General features: G+C 41.9%; 2 protein-coding genes across 4 annotated transcripts in view; one reads left to right on the top strand and one right to left on the bottom strand.

Moving 5' to 3' along the window:
* PARP14 (poly(ADP-ribose) polymerase family member 14) overlaps positions 1–26,966 on the top strand; it is a 56,273-nt gene that overhangs the window by 4,160 nt on the left and 25,147 nt on the right. The window contains exons 2-6 of the mRNA XM_057697380.1: positions 905–1,029; positions 1,820–1,853; positions 17,012–17,254; positions 20,012–20,248; positions 23,745–25,990. Of these exons, the coding sequence (XP_057553363.1) occupies positions 905–1,029; positions 1,820–1,853; positions 17,012–17,254; positions 20,012–20,248; positions 23,745–25,990 (2,885 nt within the window). The remainder of the gene's footprint in view (positions 1–904; positions 1,030–1,819; positions 1,854–17,011; positions 17,255–20,011; positions 20,249–23,744; positions 25,991–26,966) is intronic.
* Positions 4,665–5,291, bottom strand: LOC130830262 (ADP-ribosylation factor 1-like). 3 transcript variants are annotated; one of them, XM_057697383.1, is made up of 2 exons: positions 4,857–5,291; positions 4,665–4,796 (listed from the first exon to the last, which is right to left on the bottom strand). In XM_057697383.1, exons 1-2 carry the CDS (start codon positions 5,208–5,210, stop codon positions 4,665–4,667), a joined length of 486 nt encoding a protein of 161 aa, XP_057553366.1. In that variant the 5' UTR covers positions 5,211–5,291. The 3 variants fall into 3 exon arrangements, with proteins under 3 accessions (XP_057553366.1, XP_057553367.1, XP_057553364.1); XM_057697384.1 differs by having other exon boundaries at positions 4,665–4,951; positions 5,063–5,291; XM_057697381.1 differs by having other exon boundaries at positions 4,665–5,291.

Raw genomic sequence — 26,966 nt, 5'->3', positions numbered from 1 at the left:
CTCTAAACTCACTCATTCCCTGTTCTCCATGGTCTCGAATACACTGATTTCCCTTTTCTCTCTCTGGCTGCTCCTTCTTTTAATTATAACTTAGGTCTACATAGCTCTTTTGGGTGTCACAAAATTCATTCACAGACACTGCTTGAAGTGAGGAGACTGAGACATGAGAAGTTAAGATATTTTGTCAATGACTCAGCTGGTTCGTGGCAGAGTTGGAATATGAATCCAGGTCTTTGGACTCATGTCCACTGTTCATTTCTTTTTTTTTTCCACTACAACCCAGCTGCCAAATGTGTTAATTCTTTTTTCATTTTGTAAGAATCTCTCCCACCCTTCTTTCCTACTCCTTTTATTATCATATGTGAGGCTCTTATCATCAGAGGTTAAAGAATTGATTAAAATACCTTTTCAACGGAGCTCCTCGCCGTTCGGTTCATGGTCACCTGGGTCACTTTCTCAAAACATGGCTTCCATAACGTCGTGTCCTAGCATCCCTGGCTCACAGAGAGGGATGCTTGAATTATTTCCCTTCACTGCAGGATAAATACTGCTACCTTTCTGAGTGCCTACTAAGCATCAGGTACTGTACTAAGGTCTTTATAATGTTTCTTCAATCTAATCTACGTAACACCCACACAAGACAGTCTTCATTAAGTAACAGACAAGAAGACTGAGATTTTGTAAGTAACGCTTATTAAGGAACATGCTCAGGGTTAAAAAAGTAAGTTTAAAGATAGGATTCAAATCTGTGCCTGCTTGGTAAACGTTCCCTCTCTTCCCCACACCGAGCCTCCCTTGAGAAACTGACCAAGCCACTAACTGATGGTGATGAGGCCTGTGGAAATCATAGAATAATTTTGTGAATAAAGATTGCATAACAGTTGGCTTTTTTAAAACATTTCAGTTCGACAGAAAGTTCTGGAGAGAGAGAACCATGAGTTAGTATGGCCAGGAAAAGGAACATTCAAGTTAACTGTCCAGTTGCCCACAGCCACGAGTGAAGTCCAGGAGGGGAAAGTTCCAACAAAGGTAAGCGAAGGGGTGATTACAAGGGAAGTAGGGTGTTCTCCCAGGGTGTGTGGGGTGGGAACCACGATGAGGAAGATACAGTGGAATGAGAAGTATAACTCAGACCGGGGTGAGAAAGGCAACTTACAGATGTGGAGGGAGTGAGAGTGGTAATAGGGTAAGGATGGAATAACAGAAGAGGAGGCACTTCTTGTTTGGTTTTAGACATTTTGAAAATTCAAGATTGGGGAGTTACCATAATGGTGGTTTGTGATGTAAAATCTTGGGTCTATTTGTCCTGGGGACTTAATAACCTAGAACTTGCTACATTTGTTTCATTTTCACGTGGTGTAGAGGGGCCAGCGGTCTGTTGCATGCACGGAGTGTTTTCTCACCCGTAAAATGGAGTAGTAATAGTATTGCCCTCTTCGGATTATGGGATTGTTGTGAGGATTAGATGAGACAGCCTTAGTAAAGCCCGTGGCCTAGTGCTTGCTGACAGCACATGCTCAGTAAGTGTTAAATAGGGAAGAGAGCAGGAGCTAAATGATTTCTCTGATTTAGGTCTCACCTCGAACACTTGGTGTTCCTTTGGGATTTCTTTTATTTGTGACTCGTTTTAACCAGTGATTTGTGTGCTGAGTAAGTGGATATGCCAGGAAATGTGAGGTATATCCAACAACATCATTGCCTGAGCTTTTAGTTATCATTTCTGTAGACCCTACATCTCCAGGCTGGTCCTAGGGACACTTTCTTAATGTAAAGAAATGATTACTAACTTATTAATGCTGCTTTATTGTTTGGGTTTCAGGAATCCAAGACCACAGAACGTGTCAAAGAATCAGGTAACTTCTCATTCACCAGGCAGTTTTGCTTTTAATATTAAACACTTTGCGTTGCAGAGGTCATCCTTTTCTTGACTTCACGAGGCAGGGTTTGCTCAGCTGAGACATGCTTTGGGCTTCATCATCTCCATCCTCTCAGCCAACTAGCTGTGCAAGGGTTGCCTCTTGAGCTCTAAGGGTTCAGGTCAGAAGGATGGGAACAGTTCTCTCTGTGGGGACTGGGAGACACCTTGCAATTGATGCGAGGATAAAGAGGTACCTGGGAGGTGAAGGAACTGACCTTTAGAGTCTACCTGTGCCCAACCAGCCGTTGAGAAGCAAGGACATGACATGACAGTGGGTGCTGTGTAGCTAAGTCAGTTAACGCTGCTTTCTGAGCACTGGGAGCGGTTCTTCTTGTCCCATCGGCTGTAGGAAACAGCCAGCAACCTAGTGGACTCTGTGGACTCTGATGCTTGACTCACATCTGGGTGTTGGCCTGTCGTACCACCTGATGTTTATTAAAGAAACCACTAGTTTTCCTGAGTAAACATGCTGTTCCAAAGGGGAGGAAGTGGTGGACTGGGCTGAGTGGCCAAGCAAGAAAGAGAAGGTGATACATATATCCAAATCTTAGGGAAAAGGAATTCCAGAAAAAAGTGTAAATATTGTCCTCTAAAATTGAAATTGTCTTAAGAACATTGTCTTAAGAAAGCTGTCTTGCAACTTTCCTTTTCTGAAAATGGCACTAGGATGAGAGCTGCCTTTACTTGATGAAATGACTGGATAGGGATGTACAGATTGTTTTCTGCCTAACATGGATGTACTATTAAACTGTAGAATCTAGTACGCATGGTTTTCTTAAGAAGCTCGTGATTCTTATGAGATAGGGTTTTTGGTCTCTTTAGAGGAAGTTCTACTCTCCATTCTTCAGATACGGGACTGGCTGACCCAACTCCCAGTGTTTGTTCACTGTGACCCCCTAAACTCTTATCTGTTTCTTGGAGGATGACTTGCATACTGTACCCTCAAGCTCAATTTTGGACCAGGAAGTGGTTTTATATTTGTAGTACGTTTATATCGGTACCATTTCTGGAATTTAATCATCTGTGTTTCTTATGGTTTCATAGATTTCACCCTATCTCTGTCTTAACTGATTTCAGATTTGCTTAAAGCCCCAAGTGTATTCTCAGGGAGAGCCAACCAGCCTCACTCCACCAATGTCCTGGAGATTTTAGACCCATTTACTTACCTGTTTTAACCTGAGCTTGACTCTAATGGTAGTAACCAGCCAGGAAGTTCGGTGGTCTTCAACGAGATACTTAAGTTGGCCCCTTTAAGAGATGAAAGAAGAGGTTCTTTGTTGAATGGTTGCTTCACATTGAATCATGACAATGGCCCTCAGGCTAGGACTTGAAATTAATTGGAATGCTGTAGTTTTCAGAACTGAGCACAACGAGGGTGGAAAGTAGTTCCCTAATAGGTTCCATATCTCAGGGATAAGGAGAACAGAGGATATTTCACCATGGATACACTAGGCATGTCTGACACCCAGAGCTTCAAGTTAAAGATTGACAGGCAGTTGACAGAGCAGGGGAAGGTCAGTCAAGGCACACACTAGCATCAGGGGTTGTGAGCATTTAGCCAATGTCCTGTCTGTCCTAGGCTGAGCTGAGTTGGGCTGGGCTTGAAAGATAGAAACCAGCAATTGGAAGAACCTGGGATAAAAAAAGTAAGGGCAAGAACAGATAAATACTGGTCACTGTGGTTAGCAAATTCTGGGTTTTTCGAGTCTGTTTTTTTTTTTTATTATTATTACTAATAGTGTACTGAAAGCAGTAAGAGGTTCCACGACACCAGATAAACCAGTTCTGAGGTTTTCCCCAAGATAAAGTTTAACAGCTCCAGCTTCTTCAGTGTTTTTCAAAATACAAAAGAAAAAAGTAGAGGTTATCATTTTTGATGGCACATCTGACCCTTGCAGGCTGAAGGAGTGAAAGCACATGTAGACAGGGGCTCCGAGGGGCTGGGGCTCAAGGAGGACCACCCGCGCTCCTGCCGGTGAGACCCCAGAGAGCCCAGAGCAGGCAAGCAAGGGGACTGCAGGGCTCCCGCTCCAACCAGAGCGTTCCAACCAAAGTGGGTCTGAGAGCGGAGGCTGCAGCCTCCAGCCCATCTCCAGGGCAGCCATTAGCACAAACACAAGCACAAACGCTACGGGGTGTGGGAGGACCCGAGACACAGCAAATCACAGGGACCCTATTGTGACCATGCAGAATGGGTCATGGCTGGTTCTGCCCCGTTTCACGTTCCCAGCAGGAAACAGCCCACCGGTGGACTGGACGCAGGCCATTACTGCAGAGCCTACACTAGGCACATTTCTCCCTTCTGTATGTTCAGATGTTCTCCTTATCTTATATTAGTAACTATTTTAAAAAATGCACCACGTTTGGGTTAAAAACCAACCATCAAAATGGATCTCAACACAGATCTAAAGCCCAGAGGAGAAGCACTGGGCTCGTCTGACACAGCGACTCCTGGATGACCTGTGTGCCTAAAATCCCTTCTCAGTACTAAACAGTGGGTTGATTTTCTTTTTACAATAAAAAAAGCTGAGTAATATTCCATAGGAGTACCAGAAACTGCCTCACTGGAAACAAACACTATTTACGTTAAATAAAAACCCAGTTGCAGGTTGCGTCTGTGGTGAAGCGCCCTGTGACCGACCACGGAGACAGCTTCTGGCACTCACACCGCAGGGGCACGTTGGCCACACGAGAGGAAAACGAGGGGAGGAGGAGGGAGTGAGAGGGGAGGAGAGAGGAGTACAGCTCACTTCTGGTTCCGGAGCTGATTGGACCGCCCGTCCAGTCCCTCGTAGAGCCCGTCCCCGCTGGTGGCACAGGTGGCCTGAGTGTACCAGTTCCCGTGATGCAGAGAGTGCAGACCCAGCTTGCCCGTGATCTCAGCCGCATTCATGGCGTTGGGGAGGTCCTGTGTGTCAGCAGACACAAGCAGAACGACATCCCTGAGCTCATCTTCTGCCAGCATCCTCATAAGCTCCTCGCGGGCCTCATTCACACGCCCTCTGTCATTGCTGTCAACCACAGAGATGAGACCTTGTGTGTTCTGGAAGCCGTGGCGCCACAGAGGCCGGATCGTGTCCTGGCCACCCAGGTCCCACACAGTGAAGCTGACGTTCTTGTATTCCACGGTCTCCATGGTGAAGCCTGTCGTGCGAATGGTGATCACGATTTCACCCCGCTTCAGTTTGTACAGGATGGCGGTCTTTCCCGCAGCATCTAGGCCCACCGTGAGAAGGCGCATTTCTTTTTTGCCAAAAAGGCCCTTGAAGAGGTTTGCAAAGATATTCCCCATGCTGTTGACTGGTGGGAGCAACACTGGCCAGAGAAACCCTCAGTGGCCGCGGCGCAGCTGCTGCTCGGAGGCAGGCGTTGGTTTCGCTCCCACAAGATGGCCTGACACTGTATTTCTAGCCTGGATTCTTTTTCTAAATTCCATACCTTGTGTCTAACCTTCCTGTTGGAAAAGGTGTTAGAGCCAACATGTCTGAAGACACGGGTGTCATCCTCCTCCCCAAACCAGGGTCCCCTCCTGGCTTCCTTATTTCTCTTGAAGTACACAACCAGTCTGCCCATCATCTACTAGAAATTTCAGTCGTGGCTCTTCTTTAAGCCTACACAAATGTAGGTCACAGAGACTTACCCCAATTTTTAGTTTTCCATCCCTCCCTCACCCTAGGCCCTCATTGTCACCTCACAACTTCAGCATGGCAGGAACGCCCTGCTTCGTCTCCCTGTATCTGATGTCCTTTTCCTTAAATCTGACCAGTCCTTTGTATTGTTACTGAACATCCTGTCATTCTTCTCCCAGAAACCTTCCATGACGTACCCTTACCACCAATTGCAGAATAAGGTCTGGACCACATTCTGAATTTTTCTGGCCTCATTTCTTTTTTTTTCCCATGTTTTCTTTTTTTTTTTTTTTCTCTTTAAATTTTATTCAAGTATAGTTGATTTACAATGTTGTGTTAATTTCTGCTGTGTAGCAAAGTGATTCAGTTATATGTACATATATATATTCCTTTCCATAGTTTTCCACTGTGGTTTATCACGGGATATTGAATACAGTTCCCTGTGCTATACGGTGGGACCTTGTTGTTTATCCATCCTGTATATAAGAGTTTTCATCTGCTAATCCCAAACTCCCAGTCCTTCCCTCCCCCACCCCACCCGCCTTGCCAAACCACCAGTCTGTTCTCTATGTCTGTGAGTCTCTGTTTTGTAGTTATGTTCACATGTGTCGTTATTTTAGATTCCACATAGAAAGACAAATACCATATGATATCACTTACATGTGGCCTCATTTCTTACATCTCTGCACACGTGCTCCTTGGACTTCATCTGTCAAATTCCTATTTCCGAAATAGTTCTGGTGCAGTCTCAGCACTCTGTCTGTACTTCTGTTGCTCACAATACAGTCTGCTCCACTTTTCTCTACCTAAGCTCTAGGTAGCCTTCAAGATCTACTCAACTTCTTCTTCTCTGAAGCCACTTCAGGCCAGCCCCATCCCTTCATCTCTCTTCTTTGGATTCGTGGCCTGATTGTTGACACTCTTTATTTGGCAGTTAACCAAGCCTCTCTTGTGATGAAGCGTCTAATAGTCATGGGGTTATAAACTATATAAGTTATATATTATTGCTGGAAAGGCTCTTTCCATTCACTTAGTCCAATACTCTCATTTTATAATTAAGAGACGTGCCCGAGGTCACGTGGCTAAAAGAGTGGCAGAGTCGGGGTCGAACTCATATAGCTCACCCCCAGTCCAGTAGTCGTTCTGGTTTCTCATACCTGTCTCACTGAATGATACTTCATGTTGTTATTGCATCCTTAAGCTATTTTTTATTTGGCATGAGTGTGTGTGTGTGGTGTCACATCTGGCATACGACAGGAGTGTTTGTCAGGGTGATCTAACTGCTGTAACTTCCCCCCAAATCACAGTGCAGTGTAGTCAGCAGCTAGGGTGGCGGGGCTGGGGGGTCTAGACTGCTTCGCACAGTCATTCAGGAATCCAGGCTCCCTCTAGCTTTTTGACACCATTATCTTTTTTTTTTTTTTTTTTTTTTGGCACATGGGCTTTGTTGCTCCGTGGCATGTGGAATCTTCCCAGGGCAGGGCTCGAACCTGTGTCCCCTGCATTGGCAGGCGGATTCTTAACCACTGCGCCACCTAGGAAGCCCTGACACCATTATCTTTGATATGTGGCCTCCAAGGTCACTGCAAGGGAGAATGGAGATTCACATAAAGATGTGATTGGCCGAGTCTGGAAGTGGAATTCACCGCTTCCACCCATATTCTGCAAGCCACGTGAGCTCTACTCGAGGAACACAGCTGTAGCATAACAAACATTTACAAATGTCAGTGCCCTTGCTTGCTCTTTCTTTCCTTCTTTTCTTTCTTTTTCTTTCTCTTTCTTTCTTTCTTTCTTTCTTTCTTTCTTTTTCTCTTTCTTTCTGTCTCTTTCTTTCTTCTTTCTTTTTCTTTTACTTTCTTTTTCTCTTTCTTTCTTTCTTTTCCTCTTTCTTTTTCTCTTTCTTTCCTTTTCTTTCTTTCTTTCTTTCTTTCTTTCTTTCTTTCTTTCTTTCTTTCTTTCTTTCTTTCTTTCTTTCTTCCTTCCTTCCTTCCTTCCTTCCTTCCTTCCTTCCTTCCTTCCTTCCTTCCTTTCTTCCTTTCTTCCTCTTTCTTTTCTGTCTGTATACCTCCATTAGAAAATTGGTAATTTCCTTTTCTGATGTTTTTTGTACACACGCATCTCCACACAGCCAGTGCCTTGAACATAAGGGCACTAATTGAACTGTTGCTCACAGAATGTCTAAAGATAATAACGTACTCATCGTGCTTCATTGCACAAGCATAGAGCGAGACTGACCTTCTGTATACAGTTTTTTTTTTTAACTTCTGCTGGACTTCCTTTATTTTATTTTTTTAAGCTCTTTATTGGAATATAATTGCTTTACACTGTTCTGCCAGTTTTTGCTGTACAACAGAGTGAATCAGCTGTATTTATACATATATCCCCACATCCCCTCCCTCCTGTGACTCCCTCCGACCCTCCCTGTCCTGGCCCTCTAAGTCATCACCCATCATTGAGTTGATTTCCCTGTGTTATGCAGCAGCTTCCCACTAGCTATCTATTTTACATTTGGTAGTGTATATATGTCAATGCTACTCTCTCACTTCGTCCCAGCTTCCCCTTCACCTCCTTTCACCCCTTGTTCTCAAGTCCGTTCTCTACATCTGCATCTTTATTCTTGCCCTGTCACTGGGTTCATCAGTACCATTTTTTTAAATTACATATATATGAGTTAGCATACAGTATTTGTTTTTCTCTTTCTGGCTTACTTTGCTCTGTATGACAGTCTCTAGGTCCATCCACCTCACTACAAATAATTCAATTTCATTCCTTTTTTATAGCTGAGTAATATTCCATGGTATATATGTGCCACATCTTCTTTATCCATTCATCTGTTGATGAGCATTTAGGTTGCTTCCATGTCCTGGCTATTGTAAATAGTGCTGCAGTGAACATTATGGTACATGTTTCTTTTTGGATTATGGTTTTCTCTGGGTATATGCCCAGCAGTGGGATTACTGGGTCATATGGTAGTTCCATTTTTAGTTTTTTAATGAATCTCCATATTGTTTTCCATAGTGGCTGTACCAACTTACATTCCCACCAACAGTGCAGGAGAGTTCCCTTTTCTCTGCACCCTCTCCAGCATTTATTGTTTCTAGATTTTTTGATGATGGCTATTCTGACTGGTGTGAGGTATTACCTCACTGTGGCTTAGACTTGCATTTCTCTGATGATTAGTGATACTGAGCATCTTTTCATGTGTTTGTTGGCCATCTGTATGTCTTCTTTGGAGAAATGTCTATTTAGGTCTTCTGCCCATTGGTGGATTGGGTTATTTGCTTTTTTGGTATGAAGCTGCATGAGCTGCTTGTATATTTTGGAGATTAATCCCTTGTCCGTTGCTTCCCTGGCAAGTATTTTCTCCCATTCTGAGGGTTGCCTTCTTGTCTTGTTTATGGTTTCTTTCGCTGTGTAAAAGCTTTTAAGTTTCATGAGGTCCCATTTGTTTATTCTTGATTTTATTTCCATGATTCTAGGAGGTGGGTCAAAAAGGATCTTGCTTTGATGTATGTCATAGAGTGTTCTGCCTATGTTTTCCTGTAGGAGTTTTATAGTGTCTGGTCTTACATTTAGGTCTTTAATCCATTTTGAGTTTATTTTTGTGTATGATGTTAGGAAGTGTTCTAATTTCATTCTTTTACATGTTGCTGTCCAATTTTCCCAGCACCACTTATTGAAGAGGCTGTCTTTGTTCCATTGTATATTTGTGCCTCCTTTGTCAAAGATAAGGTGCCCATATGTGTGTGGGTTTATCGCTTGGCTCTCTATTCTGTTCCATTGATCTATATTTCTTTTTTTGTGCCAGTACCATACTGTCTTTTTTTTAATATATAAATAAATAAATTAATTAATTAATTTATTTTATTGGCTGTGTTGGGTCTTTGTTGCGGCAAGTGGGAGCTACTCTTTGTTGTGATGGGCGGGCTCCTTATCGTGGTGGCCTCTCCTGTTGTGGAGCATGGGCTCTAGGTGCGTGGGCTTCAGTAGTTGCGGCACATGGGCTCAATAGTTGTGGGTCACAAGCTCTAGACCTCAGACTCAATAGTTGTGGCACACGGGCTTTGTTACTCCGTGGCATGTGGTATCTTCCCTGGGCAGGGATTGAACTCGTGTCCCCTGCATTGGCAGGCGGATTCTTAACCACTGTGCTACCATACTGTCTTGATCACTGTAGCCTTGTAGTATAGTTTGAAGTCAGGAAGCCTGATTCCACCAACTCCATCTTTCCTTCTCAAGATTGCTTTGGCTATTCGGGGTCTTTCGAGTTTCCATACAAGTCATAAGATTTCTTGTTCTAGTTCTGTGAAAAATGCCATTGGTAATTTGATAGGGATTGCGTTGAATCTGTAAATTGCTTTGGGTGGTACAGTCATTTTTACAATGTTGATTCTTCCAATCCAAGAACATGGTATGTCCCTCCATCTGTTTGTATTGTCTTTGATTTCTTTCATCAGTGTCTTATAGTTTTCTGCATACAGGTCTTTTGCCTCCTTAGGCAGGTTTATTCCTAGGTATTTTATTCTTTTTGTTGCAGTGGTAAATGGGAGTGTTTCCTTAGTTTCTCTTTCTGCTCTTTCATTGTTAGTGTATAGGAATGCAAGAGATTTCTGCACATTAATTTTGTATCCTGCTACTTTACTAAATTCATCAATTAGTGCTAGCAGTTTTCTGGTAGCATCTTTAGGGTTTTCTATGTATAATATCATGTCATCTGCAAAGACTGACAATTTTACCTCTTCTTTTCCAATTTGGATTCCTTCTATTTCATTTTCTCCTCTGATTGCTGTGGCTAAAACTTCCAAAACTATGTTGAATAATAATGGTGAGAGTGGGCACCCTTGTCTTGTTCCTGATCTTAGAAGGAATGCTTTCAGTTTTTCACCATTGAGAATGATGTTGGCTGTTGGTTTGTCATACATGGCTATGTTGAGGTAATTTCCTTCTATGCCCATTTTCTGGAGAGTTTTTATCATAAATGGATGTTGAAAAAAAAATAAATGAATGTTGAATTTTGTCAAAAGCTTTTTCTGCATCTATTGAGATGATCATATGGTTTTTATCCTTCAATTTGTTAATATGTGTATCACATTGATTGATTTGCATATATTGAAGAATCCTTGCATTCCAGGGATAAACCCCACTTGATCATGGTATATGATCTTTTTAATGTGCTGTTGGATTCTGTTTGCTAGTATTTTGTTGAGAATTTTTGCATCTATATTCATCAGTGATATTGGCCTGTAATGTTCTTTTTTTGTGACATCTTTTTCTGCTGTTGGTATCAGGGTGATGGTGGCCTCATAAAATGAGTTTGGGAGTGTTCCTCCTTCTGCTATATTTTGGAAGAGTTTGAGAAGGATAGGTGTTAGCTCTTCTCTAAATGTTTGATAGAATTTGCCTGTGAAGCCATCTAGCCCTGGGATTTTGTTTTTTGGGAGATTTTTAAGCACAGTGTCAGTTTCAGTACTTGTGATTGGTCTGTTCATAGTTTCTATTTCTTCCTGGTTCAATCTTGGAAGATTGTATTTTTCTAAGAATGTATCCATTTCTTCCAGGTTATCCAATTTATTGGCATATAGTTTTTTGTACTAGTCTCTTTTGATCTTTTGTATTTCTGCAGTGTCCATTGTTACTTCTCCTTTTTCATTTCTAATTCTGTTGATTTGCGTCTTCTCCCTTTTTTTTCCTGATGAGTCTGGCTAATGGTTTATCAATTTTGTTAATCTTCTCAAACAACCAGCTTTTAGTTTTATTGATCTTTGCTATTGTTTCCTTCATTTCTTTTTCATTTCTTTCTCTTTTTTTTCAATAAATTTATTTATTTATTTAATTTATTTATTGGCTGCATTGGGTCTTCGTTGCTGCACACGGGCTTTCTCTAGTTGCTGCAAGTGGGGGCTACTCTTCATTGTGATGCGCAGGCTCCTCATTGTAGTGGCTTCTCTTGTTGTGCAGCATGGGCTCTAGGCGTGTGGGCTTCAATAGTTGTGGCACATGGGCTCAGTAGTTGTGGCTTATGGGCTCTAGAGCACAGGCTCAGTAGCTGTGGCGCGTGGACTTAATTGCTCCATGGCATGTGGAATCTTCCCAGGGCAGGGCTCAAACCTGTGTCCCCTGCATTGGCAGGTGGATTCTTTACCACTGCACCACCTAGGAAGTCCCTTTTTCATTTATTTCTGATCTAATCTTTATGATTTCTTTCCTTCTGCTCACTTTGGGGTTTTTTTGTTCTTCTTTCCCTATTGTTTTAGGTGTAAGGTTAGGTTGTTTATTCGAGATTTTTCTTGCTTCTTGAGGTAGGACTGTATTGCTATAAACTTCCCTCTTAGAATTGCTTTTGCTGCATCCCATCGATTTGGGTTGTTGTGTTTTCATTGTCATTTGTTTCTAGGTATTTTTTGATTTCCTCTTTGGTTTCTTCAGTGATTTCTTGGTTGTTTAACAGTGTATTGTTTAGCCTCCATGTGTTTGTATTTTTTACAATTTTTTCCCTATAATTGATATCTAGTCTCATGGCGTTGTGATCAGAGAAGATGCTTGATGTGATTTCAGCTTTCTTGAATTTACTGAGGCTTGATTTGTGACCCAAGATGTGAACTATCCTGGAGAATATTTCGTGAGCACTTGAGAAGAAAGTGTATTCTGTCGTTTTTGGATGGAATGTCCTATAAATATCAATTAAGTTGAGATGGTCTAATGTGTTATTTAAAGCTTGCATGTCCTTATTTATATTCTGTTCGGATGATGTGTCCATTGGTATAAGTGGGGTGTTAAAGTCTCCTACTATTATTGTGTTACTGTCGATGTTCCCTTTTATGGCTGTTAGCATTTGCCTTATGTACTGAGGTGCTCCTGTGTTGGGTGCATAGATATTTACAATTGTTATATCTTCTTCTTGGATTGATCCCTTGATCATTATGGAATGTCCTTCCTTGTCTCTTGTAATAGTCTTTACTTTAAAGTCTAATTTGTCTGATATGAATATTGCTACTCCAGCTTTCTTTTGATTTCCATTTGCGTGGAACATCACTTTCCATCCTCTTACTTTCAGTCTGTATGTGTCCCTAGGTCTGAAGTGGGTTTCTTGTAGACAGCATATATAAGGGTCTTGTTTTTGTATCCATTCAGCCAGTCTTTGTCTTTTGGTTGGAGCATTTAATACATTTACATACAAGGTGATTATTGACATGTGTGTTCCTATTACCATTTTCTTAATTGTTTTGGGTTTGTTTTTTGTAGGTCTTTCCTTCTCTTGTGTGTCCTGCCTAGAAAAGTTCCTTTAGCAATTGTTATAAGGCTGGTTTTGTGGTGCTGAATTCTCTTAACTTTTGCTTGTCTGTAAAGCTTTTGATTTCTCCATCAAATCTGAATGAGATTCCTGCTGGGTAGGGTATTCTTGGCTGTTGGTTTTTCTCTTTCAAGATTTTAAACATATCCTGCCACTCCCTTCTGGCCTGCAGAGTTTCTGCAGAAAGATCAGCTGTTATCCTTATGGGTGTTCCCTTATATGTTATTTGTTGCTTTTCTCTTGCTGCTTTTATTTATTTTATTTTTTATTTTTTTAATTCTCAACATTAAAAAAATTTTTTTTACAATAAACTGCATATATTTAGAGTGTACAGTCTGGTATCCGAATCTCCCAATTCCCACCCCCCGCAACCCTCCCCACTTTCCCCACTTGGTGTCCATATGTTTGTTCTCCACATCTGGGTCTCTATTTCTGCCTTGCAAACCAGTTGATCTGTACCATTTTTCTATAGTCCACATATATGTGTTAATATACAATATTTGTTTCTCTCTTTCTGACTCACTTCACTCTGTATGACAGTCTCTGGGTCCATCCATGTCTCTAAAAATGTCCCAGTTTCACTGCTTTTTACAGCTGAGTAATATTCCATTGTATGTATGTACCACATCTTCTTTATCCATTCATCTGTTGATGGACATTTAGGCTGCTTCCATGTCCTGATTATTGTAAATAGTGCTGCAATGAACATTGGAGTGCATGTGTCTTTTTGAATTATGGTGTTTTCTGGGTATATGCCCAGTAGTGGGATTGCTGGGTCATATGGTAGTTCTATTTTCAGTTTTGCAAGGACATACTGTTTTCCATAGTGGCTGTATCAATTTACATTCCCACCAGCAGTGCAAGAGCATTCCCTTTCTCCACACCCTCTCCAGCATTTACTGTTTGTAGATTTTCTGATGATGCCCATTCTAACTGGTGTGAGGTGCTACCTCATTGTAGTTTTCATTTGCATTTCTCTAATAATTAGTGATGTTGAGCAGCTTTTCATGTGCCTCTTGGCCATCCGTATGTCTTCTTTGGAGAAATGCCTATTTAGGTCTTCTGCCCATTTTTTTAATTGGGTTGTTTGTTTTTTTTTGATATTGAGCTGGATGAACTGTTTATATATTTTGGAGATTAATCCTTTGTCTGTTGATTCATTTGCAAATATTTTCTCCCATTCTGAGTGTTGTCTTTTCGTCTTGCTTATACTTTCCTTTGCTGTGCAGAAGCTTTGTAGTTTCATTAGGTCCTACTTATTTATTTTTGTTTTTATTTCCATTATTCTAGGGGGTGGATCAAAAAAGATCTTGCTGTTATTTATGTCGAAGAGTGTTCTTCCTATGTTTTCCTCTAGGAGTTTTATAGTGTATAGCCTTATATTTAGGTCTTTGATCCATTTTGAGTTTATTTTTGTGTATGTTGTTAGGAAGTGTTCTAATTTCATTCTTTTACATGTAGCTGTCCAGTTTTCCCATCTTGCTGCTTTTAATATTTTTTCTTTGTGTTTAATTTTCGTTAGTTTGATTAATATGTGCCTTGGTGTGTTTCTCCTTGGGTTTATTCTGTATGGGACTCTGTGCTTCTTGGACTTGATTAATTATTTCCTTTCCCATGTTGGGGAAGTTTTCCACTATACCTCTTCAAATATTTTCTCAGACCCTTTCTTTTTTTCTTCTTCTTCTGGGACACCTATGATTCGAATGCTGGTGTGCTTAATGTTGTCACCGAGGTCTCTGAGACTGTCTTCCATTATTTTTATTCTTTTTTCTTTTTCCTGCTCTGTGGCAGTTATTTCCACCATTTTATCTTCCAACTCACTTACTCATTCTTCTGTCTCAGTTATTCTGCTTTTTATACCATCTAGAGTATTTTTAACTGCAGTTATTATTGTGTTGTTCATTACTGTTTGTTTGCTCTTTAGTTCTTCTAGGTCCTTATTAACTGTTTCTTGTGTTTTCTCTACTTTGTTTTCGAGATTTTGGGTCATCTTTACTATCATTACTCTGAATTCTTTTTCAGGCAATTTTCTTATTTCCTCTTCATTTATTTGGTCTTGTGGGTTTTTATCTTGCTCCTTTGCTTACAAGGTGTTTCTTTGTTTTCTCATTTTGTTTAGTGTATAGTATTTGCTGTCTCCTTTCCCTATGCTGCCTTGTAGTAATTCTTCCTGTTTCTGCTCTCTGTCCCCTCTGGTGGGGTTTGTGCAGTGTCTTGAGTAGGCTTCCTGGTGGGGGGGTCTGGTGTCTGCTTTCCAGTGTGTGGATCTGAGTCTTTTCCCTCTGATGAGCAGGGCCGTGTCAGGTGGTATGTTTTAGGGTATCTGTGAGCTTAATATGGCTTTAGGTAGTCTGTGTGCTGAAGGGTGGGTTTGTGTTCCTGTCTTGTTTGTAGTTTGGTGTGAGGTGTCCAGAACTGGCAGTTGCAGGCAGTCAGGCAAAGCCAGGTTTTAGACTCTGATAGAGGCCTCTGAGAATTCTCTGTGGTTAATCTTCCCTGTGGCTGAGGACTCTTTGGTGGTCTAGTGTCCTGGACTTGGTGCTCCCTCCCCAGAGCCTCCAACTTGACTTCTGGTCGAGGAATCCAGACTGCAGAGGTTGCCAGTTATGTCAGGATCTTTGCAGTCCTTTGTGGTGTCCAGGGTCTTCTGCCAGTGTTCCGCCAGTTTTCTGTGGGAATTATTGCAACTTTTGATGTATTCCTGATGCGTCTGTGGAGAGGGATGTATTCCATGTCCTTCTACTTCACCGCCATCTTTTTCTGGACTTCCTGATGGCAGTGAGCTTGCTCTCTGTGCTAGTGAAATTAATGCTGAAGCTGATGTGAACTGCGCCTGACTTCAGAATAGCAGCTTCTTCTGCTATTATCTGACAGCACCACCCCTTCAGAGAGTCTTCTGGCTTTGTGCTGTGGACATTTGCTTCTTTGGAGCCAGGACTTACAGCTGGCAACTGGGCAGTGATTCAGGAGGTAGCTAAAGCTCCTGTTTCTTTGTGTTGACCCCGCAATAAAGTTTTTTCTTTTCTCAAAAGCCTGTGCCACAGTATTGGCTTCTACACGCGTCAGGCAGCAAGCTCTCTTCTTGGTAATGAGACAGGAGGGGGCTGTATACAGTTAACCCTTGAACAACACAGGTTTGAACTGCACAGATCCACTTATACATGGATTGTTTTTCAATAAGTATATCTGAAACTTTTTTGGAAATTTGTGACAATTTGAAAAAACTCAGAGATGAACTGCATAGCTTAGAAATATCAAACAAATTTAGAAAAACTTAGTTGTGTCATGAATGCATAAAATTTATGTAGATGTGTATATAACAAAATATATGTTGATCGTCTCTTCATGTTATCAGTAAGGCTTCTGGTCAACAGTAGGTTATTAGTAGTTACAGTAGGTTATTAGCAGTTAAGATTTTGAGAAGTGAAAGTTACACGCAGTTACTTGACTGTGCGGGGGGTTGCTGCTTCTATAGCCCATGTTGTGCAAGGGTCAGCTGTATGTGTAACTCACTTATGGTTAACAACGGAGCGGAACAAGCTGGCCGGGGTGGTTGCTATTCCGTGAGTTTGAGGTATACAAATGATTCTCTGGGCCATTTTATCTACCATGTGCATTCCTTAGTCCTTCACTGTAAGCATCCTTTTTTCTCTCCAGTGATAGGAAGTTGTTGCTTTTCAGAGCATAATGTATTAGGTGAGGCCCATGTTTGGCATGGGCATTCTTCCTTTTCTCCAGTGGCCCAAGCAGTATATCTCCAATTCAACAAACATTTATTGAGCCTCAACTATATACCTTGTGCTAGCAATACAAAGATGAATAAATATGTCCCTTGTTTTGGAGAAGCTTGGTTCAATAACTGTAATTTTGTGCTGTGATAGAAATACATGTCAAGTGCTATGAAAAACAAGGCAGTTTCCCCAGAGAAACAAGGCAGAAAAGAGTGTAATAAAATTTCACATAATCATCACTAGCATCAGATTAATAGACAGTTAAATACTATTTATTATTTTTAATTAAATTAAGGTAAAAGTCTTCTATGATCTGTTTTTATTGAGTTAGCCAAGAGACTGGGAAGGGAAGAGGGCAGTGTAATTAGCTTATGATAATTTGCTTTGCTAAGAACATGGTAGATAAATATAACATGTACCCTTTTTGCCTCCCTAAAATCAGATACATCAGAAGAACTAGATGCAAATCTCTCTCTCAATAGAAGATCAGAAGAAAAGGAAGACACCCCAGAAGAATGTGAAAATATTTCCTCTTTGGTGGTATTTGAAAATCTCAAGGCACATGTGACTGATGTGATGCTCAGCTTGTTAGTGGAGAACATAAGTGGCCTGACGAATGATGACTTTAAACTGGAAATAATACGAGATTTTAATGTTGCTGTAGTTACCTTTCAAAAATATACTGGTAAGATCAAGGGATGCTCCATTTGTCAGCCTTCTTTGCACTACACTTTGGGACACCTAGCTTCTGGAACATCTCTGAAAGCTTCACTCTAATAGCTAGTAAGAGACGACTCCAAGTTAATATAAGATGCTTTCCTATTTTGAAAGAGAAGCGAACTCGTTTTGAAACCAAATTCTGGTATGTTTAATAAATCAAACTTCGTTTTACAAGTTTGTGTGTGTGTGAGAGAGAGAGAAAGAGGGACAGAGACAGAGACAGAGACGGACAGAGACAGAGAGACAGAAATAACACACCCAAATAAAAATCTAAAGTCTCAGGTTATTAAAGAGATTCCAAGCAGAGGACTCAATGCTTTCCCATGTATTATCTCATTGGGAGGAGTAAATAGTGATCTGTGTTACTAAACTGGACTTACTGGAGAGTAATAATAACAGCAAACACTTATACAGTGTTACTATAAGTCAGGTACTATGCCAAGTTTGTTCCCTGTGCTAATTTGCTTGTTCCTTGCAACAACCTTTTGAGATTATTATCGTTCTGCATCTTATAGTAGAGGAGACAGAGACACAGAGATGCTAATAACTGGAAGAACTGGACCGGAACCGAGGCAGCCCACCTCTATAGAGCCTGTTCTCTTATCCCCTTTACCATACATGTCCTTAGTGGGGTTGGCCAAAAAGTTCATTTGGGTTTATCCGTAACACCTTACAGAAATGCTTTCATGGTTTTCACATATGCAGAAATGAGTAAGTGCACGTGACACAGAAATTGAGTGCTCTTTAAGGTCTGTGTGAGGAGTCTGTGGACAGTTTCTGAGATTGGAAGAGCCATCTCTGGAAGACAAGGAAATTTTCCAACTCCAAGCCCTCACTGTTCCCTGACTATGGCAGTGGAATGGGTGATCTTAATCAACCAGCACAGGTTATGAAGTCAAAATTCTAGTTCCACCATTTAACTAATTATCTGAGGTTGACCAAGTTACTACCCTCTGTGTGCTTTACTTTCCTCATCTATAAAATGGGGACAATAATACTTGCTTGATGCAGTTTCTGTGAGGATCAAATGAGATAGTGTTTGAGAAGCTCTTCACATGGTACCTGAGACATGATAAACACTCAATAAAGGGAGCTGTTCTTACTTCACATTTATGATTATTTCTTATAAAGGTAAGACTGAGTTGACTTGCTTTTGTTTGTTGATCAAAAATCTTGAATATCTGCTATGTGCCAGGTACGTGTCTAGGTGCTGTAGGTGCAAAGATGAATAATTCTTGGTTCTTGCTCTTGAGGACCTCGTGTGGAGCAGGGAGGAAACCCATTCATAAGTGAACAATGAAGATGCAAGAGGGGAAGCTGCTTCCCTCAGCTGTGAACAGCAGGCTGTGAGGAATGGGAGGAAAGAGGACCCAAACATGATGGCTTGGTTTTCTTTGACGTTTTTACTCTAGCAGTACCAGGCTATCAGGTCTCAGATATGCTATGTTGTTACATGCCCCGGCTGGACCTGCTGCCTGAAATGTTTCCTCCCCTTATCTACCTGGTAGACTCGTCTTCATCCTTTATAAATTTATTTATTTTTTATTTATTTATTTTTTGGCTGTATTGGGTCTTTGTTGCTGCACGTGGGCTTTCTCTAGTTGCAGAGAGTGGGGGCTACTCTTCTTTGTGGTGCACGGGCTCCTCATTGCCGTGGCTTCTTTTGTTGTGGAGCACGGGCTCTAGGTGCGTGGGCTTCAGTAGTTGCGGCACATGGGCTCAGTAGCTGTGGCTCACGGGCTCTAGAGTGCAGGCTCAATAGTTGTGGCACACGGGCTTAGTTGCTCCGAGGTATGTGAGATCTTTGTGGAGCAGGGATCGAACCCGTGTCCCCTGCATTGGCAAATGGATTTTTAACCACTGCGCCACCTAGGAAGCCCTTCTTCATCTTTTAAAACTCGGATCAGTGACTATTACTCTGGGAATCCTTGTCTGATTCCCAGTATTGGTCTTCCCATTACATTTGATCCCCAAATAAGCCATTTGTTTGCTTTTAAGACTTCCTCCTTCCTGGATGGTGAACTTTCAGGGACCTGTTACATTCATCCTTGTATCCCCAGATCCTAGCATGGTGCCTGGTACATCATGGGCTCACTGTCAATGTTTATTAATTTGAAAGAGAGAATTGGGCTGAGTCCGGAAGGAGGAACAGGACCAGGATAAAAAAAATTGGAGAAGGGCATTTTAGGCACAGGACATTGTATATACGAAGGCAAAAGAGAATGCAGTTTTCAAAATAATGACTGGGTTTTGTGACAATATGGAAAATAAAATGAATGGTAGGTAATAACAAGAGGTGATGTTTAGAAATCAGTTTAGAGTTAGATAGCCAAGGGCAGCCTAAGCCTAGCTAAGGAGCTTGAACTCATGACTGCAGGAAATTGGGAGCCATTGCAGGACTCAGAAGGAGTGAAATGAGGAGATTTGTATTGTAGAGGTGCATTCAGGTGGTGATGTCAGGGAGAGGTAGAGAGGGCTGTGACTAGAGGCGGGTACACGACTCAGTGTCAGCAACGCAGGTAAGACTTTCCTATGTGCATTGTGGTTCGGAGCCTGGAGCTTTAGGCATGTAGATTCTCACATGGGAATTAAAATCTTGCATTTAAAAACTGAGTGTTTAGCCTTCCTCCTTTATTTCAATTAATATTCAGACAATTTCTTCTATATAATATAAAGATAATAATCATAATTTTTTGATTGATTGATTGATTATGGTTTGCAGATGCCCTGAAATTTGTTGATGACTGTGTCAAGCACCACTCAGTGAAACAGCTTCAGCTTTCTGCAAGGCTTCTGGAAGTGACAAAAATAATCCGCGTTGAAAACCTGCCACCTGGTGTTGATGACCATGATTTGAAATGTTTATTTGAAAATCCTCAGAATGGAGGGGGAAGAGTGGCCAGCATTGAATGTTTTCCTGAAGAGAGTTCAGCACTGATTGAATTTTGTGACAGAAAAGGTAACATCTATTAGCTTAATTTTGTAAGCCTTATCTGGCATAATTGAAACCATTTTAAGATCTTAACAGTTAACAGATGAATTCTGATGTATTTTATTTTTATCCGTATATATTTTGGAAACCCAAGTAGTAATCCTGTACATCTGGTATATGATGCTTAGTGAATCCAGTGACTTGAACTTTAGAGAAGCAATGTCAAGTTTTTGAAAGGCAGGAGGAGATTCTCTCATGGGTCTCTACTTATGATAGACTGAAAATTATATAATTATTAGAGTCTTTGAGATACTGTATTTAAAGAGGTGATCTGTTTTAGCTATACATTTGGTAGAAATTCTCACGTTAACTTCAACCATATTAGGTAAAGAAATACTGAGAAACACACACCATTCCTATTAAGAATCTTTACTTCCCTCTTCACCTGTCAGTGTCATCGTTCAGAAATTAACAGGGGTGTTTTCACATATCAGTGGATGCCTGCTGCATTGCTCTTTGCAGTGACCCTGTGAAAATCTGGTCCAGCTGCACCTTAGGGAAACACTTCTGAGGGAGTCGTAGATGTAGATCTGCCAGTTCTCTGAGGCATGTGCAAGGTCAGCTTGGAGAGTCCACTGATGTTCAGAGGTCAAGGCTGAGGAGCAGGAATTACGGAGCCAGACTTCCTGGGGAAGGAAGGAACGCTGTGCGCGGGATCAACCGAGGGGGCAGGAGACAGGATCCTGTGGGATCCCACCCAATTAAGGGCAACTGTTTCAGGAGAATGCTTGGAGGAACCTCCTTTTCGCTTTTGTGAAGTGGGGAAATTGTAGTGAAGGTATGGTTTGCATTAAAATAGAATGAAAAACGTAGCGTTCCTTGGGCAAAGGGACGAAAGAGGAGCTCCTGTTGCATGTTGTTTAAATCTTTCTCAGCTTGGCCTTGGGCCCAGGGAGAGAGTTACATAGCGCTGTCACTCTAGAAGTTAACGTCCCAGCTCATGGTGGCAGTTGGCAACTATGGGGCTTTCGACCACCTGGAGGGCATGGGGCAGTTGGGCGTGTCCTCAGAATGTCTGTGTTACTTGTGCACGGCTAATGGTAGCAACTATTTTATTCAGGTTTATTTTATGCTAGAGCCACACCTGTCGGGCACTCTCAAAGGCTGCTCTTTGCCCTGACCTCTTTGTACCATCTGACCATGTGGACTGCACCTCCTCCTCAAAACTCACTCATTCCCTTCTCTCTGTGTCTGAGATACGCTGATTTTCCCTTTCTTTCTCTGGCTGTGCCTTCTTGTGTTATAACTTACATTTCATGGCTCTGCAGGGGGCCACCACATGCATTCACAGTCACTGCTTTATGGGCATTGCCAGTACTGTAATCCCTAGTTTACAGATGAAGGAACTGAGGCACAGGAAGGTCAAATACCTTGGCCAAGGTTACACAGCTAGTAGGTGACAGAGCCAGGTCTTCAGCCTGGGGAGTCTGGCCCCGTAGTGTGTGCTCTCGACATCTCCACTTGCCCCCAGTCTCCCGTACATCTGTAACATTAATTTTTCTTGTAGGATTTGTCACCACATACAATGAGTTAATAATGAGGCAAACTGTAGATAAAGCTGAATTAAAAACCGAATTTATTTAGCGATATTGTATTTTGTATAGAGTATTCGAGAGGAATAGATTAGGCTTTACTTTATTACTTGACTCTGAAATTATTTTGTTCAACTTCACAGAATCCGATTCACAGAATCTTAAGGAAGGGAACTCTTATTGAATGCTTGTTGTACATGAGCTCTTTTTTTTAATGTGTATATTTTATTTATTTATTTGGCTGTGTTGGGTCTTAACTGCGGCACATGGGATCTTCGCTGCGGCGTGCAGGATCTTCATTGCGGCATGTGGGCTCTTTAGTTGTGGCATGCGAACTCTTAGAGTTATAGCATGCATGTTTGATTTGTTTCCCTGACCAGGGATTGAACCTGGGTCCCCTGCACTGAGAGTGTGGTGTCCTATCCACGGGACTACCAGGGAAGTCTCTATATGAGATCTTTTGCTGTGTTTTCTGCCACAGTATCTCACTGAATCCTCATAAGAGCCTGCACAGTTATACAGTTACCTTTTTTTTTAAAATATATATAGAGGAGGAAAAGAGGATGGAGAGCTTAAGGCACATTAAGGTGACATCTGTGATAGTTCTTGAGTCAGACAGACCTGAGTTCAAATGCCTGGCTTTGGTCCTTACTAACTTTGTGATCTCGGGGAAGCTACTTTAACCCACCAAAGCCTCTGTTTTCCATCTGTAATATAAGGCTCACATTACTACTTACCTCAGAGGGATGTAGTGAGGATCAAATGAAATTGTACCTGCAGAGTGCTTGGTGGTACTCACTGGTACTCAAGCCTGTTCCAGGCCATAGTGGGAAGTTGAAGCCATGAGTCTGGCCTCTGAAGGCCATGTTCTTTTCATTAGGTCTGGCTCCAGGCCAAGGAGCCAATCATGCAAAAGATGTTATTTTTAACATCTTTTCACAAGATGCTATTTTAATCCAGGCTGTTACTGGAGTTCATCCTAATTGCCTTACTGCTTAGACCCCTTGTACCTGCCTAATAACTAACACAAAGTGAAGAGGGGTTTGGGGGAGAAGAGTACCCCCACACACGCATATACACACACGGGACTGGATTAGAGCAGGGACAAGGGAGGTACCGGACTTACTGAATCAGAGTCTCTGGGGCTGGGGTCTCTGATGACTGTGAGGATGATCTTGGTTTGGAAACTCTGGAAGAGGGACAAGAGCATGGGCTTTGGGGTGAGACACCCACTGGCTCGAGTCTTAGCTCAGGTATTTACAGCCTATGTGACTCTATTCGAGTTACCTAACATTTCCAAGCTTCAGTTTTATCGTTTGTAAATAGGAATGACAATAAGTGTCTCTACCTCAAAGGGTTGTCGTGAGTGTTAAATATACATAAACCCCTTAGAATATTGTCTGACGCATAGTAAGCTGTTATAATTATTATTATGTGCCTCCTCTTAGAAGTATTAATGGAATCTAGGTCATCTATGAAATCTAAAATTGTGCAACTGTACAAGAAGAAATAAATAGCATGATTCTTAGGTGAGCTTTGCACTGAGCACAAAAATATTCTTCACTTTGGAGCAAACATTTTCCCCTTTCTTGTGACCAACCTCCTCTGTCTTTCGCAGCCTGGTGGTGATATATCAGTGTTATACCAGAAAAGCAAAAAATAGAATTTCCTTAACAGAATTTCAACATAGAGTGTTCTAGGCTGGAAAGTAATTATTCCATGAAACAAAGACTAGGTATTCCTGTGCAACGTTAATACATACCAATTGTATTTGAGCACTCTGGGAGTTGTGCTGCTTTTTAATAGCATATTGTAACATCAAAGTTCTACAAACATTAGGATTTTTTTCTCTAGACTAGGAAAGCTTGTTTGTTTGTTTTTTCATCTGAAACACATTACACTGAGGTTACTTTTTATTTCTTTCCTTGAAGTGTTAGACACCATCATGACCAAGGAACTTGACCTCAATAACATGCCGCTCTCGGTGTTCCCGTACTATACTTCTTTGGGGACAGCCTTGTATGGAGAGGAGAAGCCTCTGATCAAGCTTCCAGCACCATTCAGAGAATCACTGGATCGTTCCTTATGGAATTTCTTGCAGAAGAAGAATCACCTGATTGAGGAAATAAATGATGAAGTGAGGTATTGTCACTGTGAGCTGACATTGTGCGAACTGAGTGGTGAAGTGATCATCCGACCTGCAGCCACCTTAGTCAGTCAGGGAAGACGGAGACTCAAGACCTGGCGGAAAGATGCTTCCACAGTATTCTCTGGCATCAGGTCTAAATATACAGTGACCTCATTTAAAGTGGATCCAATAGTGTGGGACACCGTAAAAGACAATTTAGAAGATGATAGGATTTTGATTGAGTTTGATGTACTCACAGGGATTGTAACCTTAGTGGGGAAATCAGAAGATGTACAAAACACTGAGCCACAGGTCAAGGACTTAATAGAAAGTACCATTCAAAAAATTAAAAGAGAAGAGCAACGCCTGGAGCAAAAACTGGCCATTTCTCCAGGAAGGTATTCACTTCTGTCACACAGTGGCATGAAGGAGCATCTCCACACGGAGTGCCCAGAGGTGGAGATTGTTTATGATGAAGGCTCTCAACACATGTGCCTCAAAGGACTCCCTGCAGATGTGTATAAAGTAAAGTGTGAAATCCAAGAAAAGGTATACACCATGGCTGAGAGAAACATTCAAGTTCCCCCTGAGGTTTTCCAGTTTCTGCAACAGATCGACTGTGTAGAATTCTCTAAGTCTCTCTTTATAGCACATAACATTTTTGCAGTTTATGAGCTAAAGGGCACAGCTGTTCTCTTAACCGGCTCTTCTTCTGAAATCCTTTTAGAAGCTGAAAAACAAATGGTCAGTGCCTTAAATTATAAGTACATTGACGCTGAGGACAGGGAAGTTCTTAAAGGCAAGAAATGGAAAGCGCTCACTTGCAATTTGCATAAGAAACACAATTCCTCCTCAAAGACTGTAATAATCGATGAGGTAACTTCAGAATCCAAAGCCCAGGTCGTCATCACAGGCTGTATGAGAGAAGTAAATGAAATCTATGTCTTGCTTTCTGACTTCATGGAAAAACACACAAAAATAGAGAAATTGATTAAAGTGAAGCATTCCTTAGTTATTGATTACTTAAGGGCAGAAAAGCTATTGTGGCAAAAGGTAAAGAGTGTGAATGTTCAGGTAAATTTTAATCCCGAGAACCAGCAAAAAGGCATTTTACTCATTGGCCCAAAGACCAAAGTCCTGGAGGGAATGGACATCGTCACACAAGCCTTGGATTCAGTCTGTGTGAAAAGCGTCCGTATTGATAAACCAGGAGCCGGTCAGTTCTTCGAGGATAAAGCACGGTATTATAAAAGTGAGGCCAGAAGGTTATTCAGCTGTTATATTGAACTACAGAAGAATGAAGGAAAGGATGGAGGCAGCACTGGTGGGCAGAAGTGGTTGTTTCGGACAGATTTAGCCCCTGGAGTCTCGCTGATTGTGCAGCAAGGCGACTTGACACAGTTTCCCGTCGAGGTGGTGGTGAATGCGGTCAACAACGAGCTCAAGTTCAGTGGGGGCCTGGCTGCAGCTCTTTTAAAAGCAGCTGGCCCTGAGCTCCAAGCAGAATGTGACCAGATAATGAAGAAAAGAAAGATCAAAACCTTACCTACCTGTGCCGTCATCTCGAAAGCAGGAAAGCTCCCGTACGAGCATGTGATCCACGCAGTAGGGCCCCAGTGGAAGAGCGATGAGGCCCGGAAATGTGCGTTGCAGTTAAAGATTGCTGTGAAAGAAAGTCTCCAGTTGGCTGTAAAACACAAGTACCAGTCCATAGCCATCCCTGCCATTAGTTCTAGAGCGTTCGGCTTCCCCCTACCCCAGTGTGCGGACACCATTGTTTTGGCGATCAAGGAATGGTTCCAGGTTCACTGGGGTGAATGCAGCTTGAAAGAGATTTACCTTGTGGATATAGCTGAGAAGACTGTTGAGGCCTTTGCTGAAAGTGCGAAAATAATATTTAAAGACACCCTGCCTGATGGTGTGTCCCTGCCCAGTTTACGAGCAGCAGTCCAGCCTGACTTGAGAAAAGATGATGGAAGTGGACCAAGTCTGTTGTCCCCGGAAGGCCTGAGGCTCCTGTTGGTGAAAGGAGATGTGCAGAGTGCGACAGTGAGTGTCCCTGTTTTTAGAACATTCACCAGGGTGCTGGGACTCCAGTTAGCCTGTTGCCAAAGGGAGAGGAGAATCAAGGGGAGAATCCCATGCCCTCCATCCCTGCATTGAAACGGGTTTCCCCAGAAAATTGGGCTACTTCACCGAGGCATTCACTAATTGAGATTGGCCAATGATTTGTGGGAGCCGATAGCGTATTCAGATCACTCGTTTCCAGTAACCGTGAAAATCCACAATAATACGTAACATTTACATGGCTCTCTATACCTTTTCAGTGCTTCTACACCTGTCATATTTTGGCACATCTAAGGTTGATTTCCTGTCAAATTCACTGCAGATACAGATACAGATACAGCAGATACAGAAAAATTAGAGCATAAGATGGGGACAGAGGACAGTAATCTTATCAGTGGAACTGAACCACAGGGCACTGAGGCTGAGGGACCCTCAGCTCCCAACACCAATAAGAAAACGTGGGGAGGAAGGCAGGCAGTTGACCTGGGGGAGGTCTGGGTATTATGTGGGGACAATTCTTGCAGGTCTGCCAAGGGGTGACGTGTTTTTTAAAAGCGTATTTATCAATCTTTTCAACACGGGCTTTGACTTATCTAAACAGTGCTGGAAGCCCCCTGCTGTGTCATGTGTTACTTCCTCAGCTGGGGGCTTGTGGGCAGTCCTGGGGCCAGGATTCTTAGGGAAGGCCGTTTGCATATCTTATTTGGAGAAAAGTCTATTCACATCCTTTGCCCACTTTTAAATTGAGTTACCTTTTTATTACTGAATTTTAAGAGTTCTTTATAGATTCTGGATACAGGTCCCTTAACAGATAGATGATTTGCAAATACTTTCTCCCATCCTGTGGGTCATCCTCCTTTTTTGTTCAAGTTGTTACTTTGTGTAAAATATTTTCTGTTTTAGTTTAAAATATGGAAAGAGATTGTAAAAAATTAGATTTCTACTTACAGTAAGCTCA

Source organism: Hippopotamus amphibius, chromosome 10, assembly GCF_030028045.1.
Source record: "Hippopotamus amphibius kiboko isolate mHipAmp2 chromosome 10, mHipAmp2.hap2, whole genome shotgun sequence".
NCBI lineage: Eukaryota > Metazoa > Chordata > Mammalia > Artiodactyla > Hippopotamidae > Hippopotamus > Hippopotamus amphibius.
Note: the sequence above shows the minus strand (reverse complement) of the source record. Positions and strands in the feature narration are given on the sequence as shown.

Bases quoted from the DNA above. Each gene is read 5' to 3' on its own strand.
- LOC130830262 (XM_057697381.1), bottom strand. From the start codon at position 5,210: ATGGGGAATATCTTTGCAAACCTCTTCAAGGGCCTTTTTGGCAAAAAA.